The sequence below is a fragment of the Delphinus delphis genome, chromosome 19 (assembly GCF_949987515.2).
Source record: "Delphinus delphis chromosome 19, mDelDel1.2, whole genome shotgun sequence".
NCBI classification, from domain to species: Eukaryota; Metazoa; Chordata; class Mammalia; order Artiodactyla; family Delphinidae; genus Delphinus; species Delphinus delphis.
Genome location: NC_082701.1, coordinates 13,291,323 through 13,304,802, shown reverse-complemented (window position 1 = coordinate 13,304,802; position 13,480 = coordinate 13,291,323). Strand labels below are relative to the sequence as shown.

The window sequence follows — 13,480 nt, the reverse complement described above, 5'->3', positions numbered from 1 at the left end:
AGCCGCAGTACTCTGCAGCCCTGAGCAGCTCACCCAGCTGGCGTGGGAGGCTACATGCAACATGACCCCAACTTCCTGAGACATGAACTGATAAGGAAGGAACAACCACCTTGAAGGAATCCCTGAAACAGTGGCTGTCCCCAACTGCTGGGATGACGGGTGATCTTTTTATCTCCTCTTCACTGCGAGCAATGGTTTCTGTGCAAAGTCACTGCTTCAACACAAAAACAGACGCCCTGCACCCCACCCCAGGCCAAGCCCCTAAACCCAGAAACGATTACGAGCTGTCGATGACACGCAGGGGAGCGACTCAGAGTCTGAGTGTCAGCCGGCAGAAACCAGCTCATGTTTCCAGAGTCCATGCCCCAAGCGACACCCGTCAAACCCATGAGAACACTGAGCTGACACGGAGGAAACGAACCTCCCAGCAGAGAAGTCCCCGAGGGCAGGCAGGAGGCGAGAGACGCGGGCCTCAGGCGGGTCCCTCCGGGTCGGGTCGGTGTAGTGGCCAGAATATCAGGAGGTCAGCTGGCCCCGTGCACCAGGCTCGGGCCTTCCCGTCCACTCACGCCCCAGACCTCAGCAAGGCGTGCATGTGGTCGGGGACTCGCACGGGGGTTCCTGCACAGAATCACCAGCAGTCCATCCGTAAACAAGGTGAGGCCTCTCAGATCCTTGAGACTGGCCAGTTCCACTAGGAATCATCTCGGGAACTGAAATCAGGCTTTCCTAGTGCCATTTTGTGGATTTCTACAACATGTCTGTGCTTCCCTCCTCACATTCATAAAGAGAATCACCAAAAGCAAACTACATCCCTTGAAGACACCTTAGGGAAGCCTGTGCCTTACTCGACAGTAATGAACCGGGACACAAGGCCCCGCAGGTCTCGTCCAGAATCGAGCATCTGGACCGCTTTTAGAAGGGACCTCTGTTCAGCTCCCCACCCACTGCCTCCCGTCCCAGTTCCTCCTTCTGCACCCGAGGTGGCCTTGGCTCTGACATCTGTGGGTCCAGGAGGGCAGCCCCAGGTATCTCTGCTCACAACCTGGGCAGTGCACAGTGAGTCCTCAAGCTCATTGACTCAGCCAACCCCTGCTCTCCTGACATGTCTGGCTTCCCGTGAAGTCGTTCCGGCTTCGTTTCCCCTTCTTGCTGAGGGGCCCTGTCGTCTGCACTGCTGGAGTCACCCTGCATCCCTGGCTTGCCCCTCAAAGGTCTGTGCGCCCACACACAGACCCACACACGTGGCCCTGGTCGGGCCTCTTGTGTTCTGGACCCGGCAGCACCACTCCTGTCTGCCGTCAAGTCACAAATACCGGTCGGTCCCCAGTGGCAGAGACAAGAAGCCTGTGCACGGCGGGCTGGCCTGTTAATGACACTGCCTCTCACGCTGCTCCTAGGAGCCCAGGACTTCTTCCCACATTCAGGTGGGAATGCATCTCCTGTGTGGTCTGACTCAAGACATGTGGAGCAGTCCTGGGCAGACAGTGCGCTGCCAGGCCACGGTACGGTCAGGAGCTCTGCGACAGCTGTGGCTGGGGGAGACCCTGCCCACACGCCCTCACTGCACCCTTGGCTCCCGTACTCGGTCCTACCCAGGCCTCACCCCACACACGCCCTGCCCCCTGACAAAGGAACTACCTGGCCACCCAGAGGCCCAGCACTCTCCAGCTTGGTGGCCACTCTGAACCCCAACACCCTCCCACCGGCCAGGGCCATCCCTTCCCTCGGGACTCCACTCGCCACGCCGCTCCTCCTTGGACGGAGGTGTGACGTGCCAGACCTGCATGAAGTCACCGTGGCCACTGGGCCCTGAATATGCACAGGCTGGGCACGAAGATCAGAGCAGGAGCTCCGGGTGGTGGGGGGCTGTGGGGAGGGCCTTGCAGCTGGGTTGCAGCAGAGCCTGGCCAGGCACCGCCTTCCTGGCCTGCAGACCAGCCAAGGTCTGAGTACAGGGAGTGTCCGGAAGCTCAGCAAGGCTGTCTCTGCAGCGCCTGCGAGGATCTGCACACTACCTCTACTCCTAACAAAACTGAGAATCCCAGTCAGGCAAGGACCGGGGCAGAAGAAGAAAGCCAGCAGTTCTTTGTGAGGAAGAGGATTTGGGACAACCGAGAGCAGTAAGGGACCCTGTAAACCCCTTCCCAGGGACAAGTGGCTACTGGCAGACATGAACTCTTGGAGGGGCAGAGGGGAGAGGCAGGGGCGCACGGGAAGAAGATCAAAAAGGAACAGTGGGAACTGGCAGAGTGGAATGCTCCAGAAGGGGACACGAGTCCCAGGACGGAAACACACAACCACATGCACCAAAGGGCCCAGAAGATAAGGCCAGGGGACTCCACCGAGTACGCACGAGCTCGGGCTGATCCCAACACATGACTGCAGCCTGGCGGGAGGGGGCCGGGCAGGCGCAGTCAGGACTGCAGGTGCTACCCCACCTGCCCTCTGGCGTGCCAACCAGCCCGCGTCCCTGGCCAAGCAGACATGTTCTGTGGTCACCCCCTGCAACCCCAGAATGCTGACGGCACGTCTGTCACATCGACACCAACTGACCCCCACCCGCCCTCCCCCTCCCTGGGTGAGGGGCTCTCCTGGACCCTGGCCCACCACGGGGCCAGGACTGACCCAGCGCCTGATTAAGCACGGAGTCCTGGGTTTTCTAGTAGGTTTAGCTGAAAAGGCTTCAAGAAATCTAGATATTTACATGTTGGCATCTCTTGAGTTCCCTGCAAACATTTAAATATAATCTTAAAAACTGTTCTTTGCTCTACAGTTACATTTAAATATTGTATTGAAGAGGGAAAGATGGCCACATGTGACATCCCTAACTTTATCATCCCCTTCTCACCCATCCCACCCCAGCCACCAGCAGCCCCGTGGCTACTAAAATATATCAAAACCCACAGAAGCTGGGCTTTCCTGGTGGCACAGTGGTTGAGAGTCCGCCTGCCGATGCAGGGGACACGGGTTCATGCCGTGGAACGGCTGGGCCCGTAAGCCATGGCCGCTGAGCCTGCGTGTCCGGAGCCTGTGCTCCGCAATGGGAGAGGCCACAACAGTGAGAAGCCCGTGTACCGCAAAAAAAAAAAAAAAAACCCACAGAAGCTGAAAATTAGAGCCTCGAGTGCACACACACAGGAGAAGCAGTGGGCTGGGCAAGTAGCCCCGGGGTTACTGTGTGCAGGCCAGGTACCCCGCCACTTGTCCCTGCAAAGGGGCCCATCAGGGAACTTCCCAGTGTTGAAAGCAATGAAGTAAATGCCCTTAGGACTTTTTGTCTTCCCTCAATGGTGGGAAAAAAGGATCACAACCCAACATCTGCAGCCTCCGTGGCTCAGACCTACCTGCTTGTCTCATGAGTTCTCCTCCCAGACCCCTGAAAAGTAATGAAAACATTCAAGGTTAAACCTCCTGTTACACAAAACAACATAAAATATCCTCACCGAGAAACAAATGTAACTTCAGGCTCCAAAAAGTATTATGATGTTAAATAGCTGCATTTGTTGTTGGAAGTATGAACTACTTTTTATGAAGATACGTGCTGTGACCACCTTCTAGACGATTTTCAGTTTTTACTGGAGACTCTAATCACTGGTACTAATCACATCACACAATCACATATAACAAATCCCAAATACTGTTCAACTCTTACTTTGTAAAAACTAAAGGAACTTAAGGCACTAGAAAGACATCATCATCCAGCAGGACTGGGGAGAGGAAATGCTGCCCGTCTGGACCCTGACTGACCCCGGACGCTGACAACGGGAAACTGGTGGACGTGAATCCAAGAAACACTCCAGGGAGAAGGGAGGAAGTTTATGAGACTGCTTCCTGGCCCAGGTAGAGGAACAGGATTCGAGTTTGCCCTCCTGCCTTAAATAAATAGAAAACTGGATGAAATAAACAAAGGTTCAGATGCCGAAAAACAGAGGTCTTGGGAGGAGGGAGGGAGCAGCCAAGTCCCAGAGCCCAAGGCATAGCCGTGAAGCCCAGCAGAGCCGCCTGTCCTGCGGAGTCAAGAGGTTGAGCTGGAAGGTGGGGAGGCCGAGGCGGCTGAAATCTGAGGGGCTGGGGAGCAGCCCAGACAGCGCTGACCTCGAGCTGCATATGCGAGAAAAGAAACTACCTGAGCCTGAGAGGAGAGAAATGCTCCTAAGGAGAAGGCAGGGGACTTGCAGGAACCCATACGGGCAGGAGGAAGCCCCCGTGAGCCAGAGCACAGGCCTGGTCACGCACGAGGCGTCAGCAGAAGGGCTGCCTCGGCAGCCGGTCAGACTGTGCTGGCCCCGTCAGGCCTTCAGAACAGGGCTTGAAAGGATTCAACCAATCCCACCAACCAAACACCACCAGAAAGCAGCAGCCGGTGCCCAGCGACAAAAATACCACAAAGCCTGGCACCCAACAGAACTACCAGGAAAGCACGACCCACAGCTCCAAGAAAACCAGTCCACACAACCAGACCCAGAAGCACCCAAGACGACGGAATGAACTCGCAGGGTCAGAACAGCTCTTAGTTTCTGCACATGTCCAAGGAGAGAAGGAGAGAGACTGAGGCATGAGGAAGACACGAATGGAACCTCAAGAAATAAAAAACACAGATCTGAAAATAAAAACTGCACTGAGTGCAATCAATGAAGACAGGAACAGAAAGCAAATTAATAGAAACAAAGAGGTTTAAAAAGATATTGCTCAAAGACTAAGTGAATCATGTGAAAATGACAGAGGAGTTCATTTAAACAGGCTCCTGTGGGTCAAATACGGGACAGCTTGAGCAACACAAAGAATAACAATGATGTTCCTGGATTACAACGTACTGTGGGGCGGGGAGGACCCGTGAGTCTATAGTGATACATTAGAAAGAGAGAGCAGGGTGGGAGTGGGGAGCGACGCTGCTCTCGCCAGACAAATCGGAAAGCGAACGAGGGGATCAGCCAGTCACCCTCTGGCAGGCCACAGAGCGACGACTGATTCAGGCCAGGCAGGCAGGCACTGGACACCGGGGATCCACACATCTCGAAGCCACCGCCTCAGGTCAGCTGCCAGCTGCAAGGGGACACACCCCGCTCACGGGCACGTCTGACCTTCTGGAGGTCATCCCTGAACCCAGGGATCAACTCAGCGTCTCTACTGGGGGACAAGTGCAATGGCACAGCCCCTTCACAGGCAACACCAGGGTCCACGCCAGCCATGCCATGGGTAAGCCAGGTCCAACCATCAGGGAACAACCCAGCAAACCCACAATGTGGAATGTTACACAACACAACCGGCCTGAACTCTTAAAAAGAGACTGTATCATGAAAAACAAAAACGGAGGGGACTGAATAACACCAAACACAGTACATGAACTTGAGCAGGTCCTAGTTCAAAGGGGAAAGGCTACAGAGAGCATTTGAAGATGACCTGAAGGAACCTGCGCTCACAAGTCACTGAGGTCACACCGACTCTCCTGGGTGTGGTGGGGACACTGGTTGTACATGGTTACACAGGACAAAGTCTCTGCTCTTCCCTGATGCTTTCTCAAGTTTTAAAGAGGAAGCAACATGCCCGCAACTTACTTTCCATAAAGAGAAATGATACACATATAAAGAGAGAGACACACACACACTAGCTGAGATAAAATAAACAGTCAAAATGTTATTAATAATGGGGGAAAGGTGAACAGGTATTCACTGCACTAATTTTATTTAGACCCATAATCCCTCAAGATAAAATGCTGGGGGTTACAGAAAATCAATCCTTGCTATGCCCTTTCCCAGGAAGACTTCCGAGCACAGTCTGCCAAAGAGAACACAGTTCCCAACGTCATTCAGATCGCTGAGAAAGCAACTGGAGGCCCCAAAGAGACCAAGGGGCCCGGGCACCCCTGGGGCCGCACAGCCACAGCTCCCAGGACACCGGGCGGCCTCCCAAGGGCTGACTGCTCACTCACAGAGGGGCAGGAGCACACCCTCCAGGGGGTCAGAGCATGGGGCTGGTACAAATCCCACATGCACCTCACATTTCCCTCCAAGATCAAGATCCATCTCCCTCGACTACGTGAGCTGCCGTTTCCACTTACCCACAGTTCACATTTCTTTAAGATTAAGATTTTCACGCTTCTGTTCTGCAAAGGAAGGCCTGTCACCACTCCTGCAGGAGGGCCTGACACTGCCAGGTGACATGCAGGGACTGGGAGGCGGCCATCACAAGCAATGAGGCTGCCATGAACTCAAGTGTCACAGGAAATTCAACGAGGGCTCCCCAGAGCACTCCAGGCCTGCTGATGGGAAGCACTTGCTGGGTTTGAGAGTTCAGGCATTCCCAGTGAGACAGGAGCACCAGGCGGCCTGGCCAGGAGTCCTCACCCTCCTGCCCCTCCCCAACAGGGAATTTTCCTTCCAACCTGCTGGACACAGCGAGTGCTCAGAGCTCTCACCGCACACAGAGGTCCTCCCAGCACAATCCCACACGGCCAGCCAGCACTGACCACCCCAGGGTGTCACGGGGCAGCCCCATCAGCCTCTCAGAACCTACGGGATGCTCCAATCCTTTTGCCGGTGCAGAGGGATCTGCAGGGCACATGGGACGCACGACTCTAGCACTAGGCAGACCTAAGGGGTCCCTTCAAGGACAGAGGATTTATTTCCACAGCCAAGGCCGCTTCCTGGAGGTGAGGGCCAAGGAAGGGTGGGTCTGGCGCTCTGTCCCAGATGTGGGAGGTCACCTCCCAGCCCCTAGAAGGTTCTGCCGGACAGGATCCTCTGTTTATCTGGGCCGGGGGCCCTGCTGGAAGGTCTACGCTGGTGCCATCTATGGTGAGGCCTCAGGTCACAGGGAATCAGCTCAACCCAATGGAAACCCTGGATGCCAAGGCCTGGAGGCGGGGGGAGGGGGGGTGGGGGTGGTGGAGACCCTCCCTGAGTGGCAGTAGCTGTGCATGTGGCCACAGGGAGGATTCAGCGTGACTCCTCAGGGAAGGGACCCAGGAAGCTGGTGCCTGGCCTATCCTGGACTCTGTCCTGCGGGCCTTTTATGTTGCTGATTTTAATCTGTATCCTTTTGCTGCAATAAGCCATAACCACAAGCATAATGGCTCTGCTGAGTTCTGAGTCCTTCCACCATCAAGCCACTGAGCCTGAAGGTGGTCTTGAGGACCCCCAAACTCACAATAAGAAAATAGTCCAAGGAAATAATGGGGCTAAGCTGGATCTACAAGGTCAGAAGGACTGGACACCTCGCATTCAAGCCCCGGCAAGAGCCTTCTGGCCTGGTCCTGTGGGGCCATGTGACCCCCCCCCTTCTGTGGTCACTGCCAGGGCCTCTGGCCAAGACCTGTGTGGGAGTCACACTTCGTGAACAAACACTGCTGAGGCACCCAGGCCCGTCCCACCCAGAGGGCCTCTGTTGCACCAGAGGCCACATGCATTACCTTCCTACACTGGCCTCACTGAATGGGGTTATTTTCTATTTATTTTTGAGATTTATCACTAGAAAAGAAAATTCAAAGGCAAAGAGCAGATGTGCATTTGGAATTTGTAAGATGCTAACAGATTTCATCAGAAGCCTTCAGCTCCAAAGAAAGCCGCACACGCACACAACATAAGCACAACGGCCCTGGGGTGGTCGGTGGCCTCCACACACAGCTCACTGCCTGCCTCATCCCTGGTTAGTCCCGTGGAGTTCAAGCCATTTCGCCAGAAACAAATGAACATGTTTTTATGTAAGGGGAAGTGAGTCGCTCCTTTCTTTCTGTTAAAACAGATGAAAAGCAGCAGCATCAGTGGAACAGCCAAGAGCAGCCCACGGGCCTCCCCATGGGAACCCCCTCCAGGCCTCCATCCAGGAAGCAGGAACTGGGAGGCAGAGCCGTGCCCATTGGTTCAGGTCTACACCAGGCCTCACCCACCCAGGAGGAGACTCACTCAGCAGAGTTTATCACCTGCAGGATGCCCCTAAGGGAAGGACAGTTAAACAGGGAACAGACACCACCAAAAAGCCCTGAGACCTCGGCCCGTCTCCACACCAACCACGGAGACCACAGAGACCACGGAGAACACGGAGGGTCCTGACACAGACGTGGCCCACATCCTGGAGGCGCTGCAGGATGCAGAGGAGCCGCTCGCACCTACGCGCCCACTTGGTCGCAAGGAGGTCCGAGAGGTGGCCAGGTCTGACCATCAGTGAGCAAACTGACCACGGGCAGACTCATCCCGAAAAGGGATTCTGAAGTAAGGCAGGGGACGCAGGCTTAAAGAAGATCAAGTTTAAATTATAAGCACCGACTGAGACCAGATCCAAATCAGCAGAGGGTGATTCCAGCTAACTGTGAGGTCACCTGAGCAACCTCTGAGAGAAGCCCCCGTGTGGCCCCAGCCACCCTGGGCGGGGAGGTCACGGCAGGCCCTGGGCTGCCAGGAAAGCTGGAGGCAGGGAGAGTGGCCAAAATGAGAACACGTCAAACAAGAACAGGCTGACATCCACTGCCCTGCACTGTGTTACATTAAAACACAAGAAAAACGAGATGCAAGCCACAGTCTGGGAGAAAGTTCTGGCAAATCACCTGTCTACAAAGAGCTCGTGTCCAGAACATGACAAGAGTGCCGACAGCTTAGTAAGAAGACTACAGAGCATGAGATTTTTTTTATGAACAAAAGATCTGAACAGTCACTTCACAGAAGAGGGAGGACAGCCAGTCCACACAGGAGGTGTCAAGGTCACCAGGCCCCAGGTATGCAAACTAAAGAGGTGATGAGCTACCCCACACCCAAGGATCAGCCCCACCCCAGCGCTGATGAGGACACCTTAGACACACTGCACCGCATGACCCAGCAACACGTCCACACTAAGACTCGTACGCCAATGTTCACACAAGCTTTATCCCGAAGAAGCCAAAAGCTGGAACAACCCAGATGCCCATCACCTGGCGAGCGGATAAACACACCAAGCACACACGCCACAGACCACCACACAGCACTACAGAAGAACACACCACCGTACGCCAACCACACGGTGAATCTCAGAAACAGCACGCTCGGTGACAAAGACCAGACCCCAAGGCTCCACAGGTTGGTTCTATCCGCACGACATTCAGAGGGCAGACCACAGCCTCCAGGGCAGAGAAGACCCACTGCAAAGGGCAGAAGGCAGATCCAGGCGGTGCCGCTGCTGCAGGTGGACTGTCCATAGCCACCAGCCCCGTCAGACTCCACAGTCAAACGAGCAAGCTTCTCACCACGTCGTCAGTGAAGCTCAGAATCCAACCAGGCTTTCATGGCTCTTCACCCCCTCAAATAGGACAAGCACAGGCAACTTGGCCAGGACGACTCGGGAGACACCCATGACTAGGGGCCCAATATTTTCTTCACAAAACATAAAACTTCAGCTGTGTAAAGCTTACCTGTATAACTGACGATCATAAAGCTAAAAATAAAGAATTGAAAGTTACTTAGTTATTTAAATTACTAGGATTTAAAAAATAACACAGCAGGTATATAACAAGCATCAAAAGGATAACAAAAAGAAACACACAGGTGGGCGTTTCCCAGGAGGGGCTGATGGAGCCCCTCCACTCTCCAAGAGCACCTCACTAACAAGCCCCTCCCTCACTAAGACCCACCGTGCATTACCACATTTAATCCTCACAACAGCCCAGATCCCTCCTTCCCTCACCTGGAAGAGAAACCAGGGGTCAGAGAGGGGAGGAAGAGGGTTGCCAGCCAGCGAGGGGGGGCCTGGATACCCGGACCTGCCCCCCCGACAGCCCCTCAGGCAGTAAACTAACCCTAACGGTCCTTCTCCTTGCAAGGAACTCAGAGAAGCCATTCACAGCATCACCACTAACTACCATCCCAGCCACCACTCACTGAATGTTCATGCTGCGCCAGCAACTCCACTCAACTCTCGAATGCATTCTTTAATTCTCACAGAAACTCAAGCAAGTAGGTCCCACTATTACCCAGGCTCTACAGAAAAAGGAAGCCGAGGACGGGGGACGGTCCCCGCACTGAACCGCCTCCTGCGTTACACGGCGTCAGCCCGGCTTGACAGTGTCAGGTGAGCACCAGACTCCACTCTAAAGGTGAGAAATGCACCTAAACAGATGGTACGGTTTTGCCAAAATGGAAAAGAAAGTTAACGGCACCAAGAGGATGAGGAGGGAAAGACGTCAAAATGGTGAATTATTACATAAAGAGCTAAATCTTAAAGAAAACAAAACTCTACTCAGAACAACAAACAGTAAAGCCGTTTAACATCTCGAGAGTGACTTCCAGGTTATCTTATAACATTAAGACCTACAGTTCATACTTCACCAATTTTGACTCACAGAAGCCTTTGAGAATCTCAAAAACCCAGAAAAATGCACACACCTCCTCCCCAGAGAAGTGCACACACAAACCCTGGGTGTGACTTCAGACTCGGGGTTCCCCACCATGGAGGCACAGCTGGGGGTGCAAGGCCTTCGTGCTTGTTCTGTGTGCCGCTGCCCACCCGCCCTTGCGTGAGGACGCGCCCGAGCGAGGAGGGTGGCCAGGCTGCACAGCAGGACTAGATGAGAGGCGGGTGCTGTGCAGTGTCCAGCGGAGGACACCTGGCCACACAGAAGAGCCCGAGCTCACCCCAAGGGTTTGCACCACAGCCCCAGGACTGACCCTCGGGGCTTCGCTTGGGGGCAGGCAGGCCCCAGGTACCAGGAGACCTAGAAGAGGGGCGCCCCAGAGGCTGCACACTGACCTGCTGGTGGATCTGCTTCAGGCCCTGCACGGCCTTCTCGTCTAGGAAGTCCGAGATGGGCCTGCGGGAGTTCAAACACAACGTGTGAGGTCCTGGGACAACATCAGGGAGACACGCATGCAGGCCTGGTGGCCCGCCAGCTCCCAGCCCGCAAGCACCTGCAGGGGCATCCCTGAAGGTATATCCACTCAAGGGTGCAGACGGAAGACCTTCTCAGTCAGCGGTTAGCAGACAATAGAGACAGGGCTGTGATGAGGCGCCTGCTTGAGAGCGGGGACCCCATGTTCGGGAAGAATCTGCGGCCCCGGGACGGGGAGCAGCCCAGCTCCCAGGCGCCCCGTGACTTGCTTTGGAAAAGAGTACAGCGGCTGAGGTTGCGGTCAGGGCCCTGCAGCCAGTGGCCTCACTGCCGCCCTGGACAGGCCTGCTCGGCACCCAGAAACCTGGATTTCTGCAGGGCTCTCCCCATTCCCTAACTGCCCAGACTGTTTGCACAAACCACGTGGATTATGCTGAAACCTGATTTCTTCTGGGAGTCTGGGATTTGGGTTCATGGCAGGTAGAGAACCCACACGACCAGCCCCCAAAAAACCCCCGGGGGCCGGTCTCTCTAGCCTTCCCTGGGGGGAAACGTGTTGTCACACGCACTGCCAGGGGATTAGGTGAGTTCTGCACAGCTGCACCAGGAGAGGATTCCATAAATGCCAGGTCTTCGGCCAAGCCCACAGGTGCCATTTCACCCCCTCGCTGATGTCATTCAAACGGACTGTGGGGAGAGAAGCAGGGTCAACTCGGACCTGCTATCACTGTGTCCCCAGGAAATCACCTCGAAGGACAGGAAGCCACTTAAAATACAGTTTTCCCCAAGCTGGAGTCCAAGAACCACAGCACAGACATCACAGTATGCTCTGAGCTTTTGCCTCTGAGGAAAAGTCAGTTGGAAAATCAAGTAGGAAGACGAAGCAGCTGCTTCACAAAACATTCTCAACATTCGGACCTTCTCAGCAACCCCAAGCTGCGTGTCTATTGTTATTTATACTAACTGAGCCAGCAGAAAAGGCTCCTGGTAGACACTTTTAAATTTATATTCTCTGGTATTTTAAATTATTGAAAGTGATAAATGAACAAAGAAAACTGAATATATGAGCTACTCAACACAAACTCTGAAAACGTGTCTTTGCTTTTACAATCTGTTTACCTCAGAAAGAGCGAGGTGACAGGAGAAGCTCAGAGAGGTGGGGTACCCCAGAGAGGACAGGGGACCACTGACAGATGTCGTCAGGAGCACAGGGCCCCTGGAGACCATGCCGCCGGCACAAAGGAAGGGGCGCGTGGACAGGGCCCCAGCTGTGACCCAGCTCCTACCTGCCCTGTTGCACGGCCAGTGTGTACAGGCTGTGGGTGACCTCTGCGCAGGCGAGCACAGCCCCGTGCCGAGTGTGTAGGTCTGGACTCTGTGTCATCGACAGCAGACGCGGGAAAACTGCAAAGGACACATGGGAGATGCACACAGGGTGACAGACGCAAGGGTTCAGGATCCAGGGGAGAAACAAACCCACTCAGTTATCTCTGTCAGGATCATTATCTCACAACCAAGGCTAAACTGAAGTCTCTGACATGCCAGACTTTGTCAGCAGACACTAGGGCAGCAAGCAGGAATGTGAACGAGGATGACACTTGCCCCCAGACAGCACATGCTCTTCGGGGCTCCGGACACAGGGTGGTGACCCAGGGTGAGAACAGACAGCAGGGAAGAAGGAAAAGAGACTGTTTTCCAGGTCTTTCCTGCTGTTCAGGGGCTGCCAGGCCTCTGCCCAGGGGGCAGGGAGGACAGAGGCCGGGCTGCAGGACCCTACAGCAAACACACGGTGCCTCAGCCTAGAGCTCGCCCTCTCCCGATCAGAGCAGAGGAAGCCTCCACGCCTGTGCTCTGGGGACAGAAAGCAAAGTCAGACAGTCCTTGCAGCCTGGCAGGGAGCGCAGACAAGGAGCCGCACCCACAGCGGCTCTGCTCCACCAGCCCCACCAGCCCCACCATCCAGGGGGAACCACAATCACAGCCGGGCAGAGGCCACAGCGTCCTTGCCAGGAGAGGGCCCACACAGGCGCTCAGACGTGGCAGCTGGTAGCGGTCAGTGTTTAAGAATCAGGGAAATCCCTTATCCTGGGGCAGTCAGCACTCTTGAACTGGGAAGAAAGTGTCCCCTTCATTCAGGCAGCAGGATTATCATAAAAGGAAAATAAACACCAGGTGAGATTCCTGACATTAAGCTTAATTAACAGACCACGAAGCTGAAAGGGCCCTTAGGAGGTAACATGCCCCAAATCTTCATTTAAAATCCCAGAGTGTGTGATTAAAACCAGTAACTCCAAATGAAGAACCATGATCCAACCAACAGTTACTTCTCTAATAAATGTCAGTGGGAATAAGTATAATGTGGAGAAATTTGTGTACTGTTCCCTAAATTAAAATCAGATGCCTACTTATTCCAAGTGGAAAAAACATGATGGAACATATACAGGTTCTTTCCTTAATGATAAGGACGTGTCATCAGTTCAGACTGGCTGTTCTGTTCTTGAGTAAAGTGCGCTCAGGCCTGGCCCAGGAAGTCAGCAAATCCACTGCAGCCCCAGGGAAGCAGCTCACTGTTTAATGTTACATTATGAGTTACTTCACTTGTTGTTTTAAGGCTACTTCTGAAACACACAGTGTGCAGCAGATCCATCGATTCCTGCTGGGATGGCGCAGGAATCCTGTGGCTCCTGG

At 54.4% G+C, this 13,480-nt stretch overlaps 1 protein-coding gene across 2 annotated transcripts in view; it reads right to left on the bottom strand.

The window, feature by feature from the left end:
• Nucleotides 1-13,480, bottom strand: part of TBCD (tubulin folding cofactor D) — a 173,888-nt gene that overhangs the window by 32,606 nt on the left and 127,802 nt on the right. For both annotated transcript variants that reach the window (XM_059998740.1, XM_059998741.1), the window contains 4 exons: nt 12,079-12,196; nt 10,714-10,774; nt 9,380-9,402; nt 3,348-3,379 (listed from right to left, as the gene is read on the bottom strand). In XM_059998740.1, coding sequence (XP_059854723.1) covers nt 3,348-3,379; nt 9,380-9,402; nt 10,714-10,774; nt 12,079-12,196 — 234 coding nt within the window. The remainder of the gene's footprint in view (nt 1-3,347; nt 3,380-9,379; nt 9,403-10,713; nt 10,775-12,078; nt 12,197-13,480) is intronic.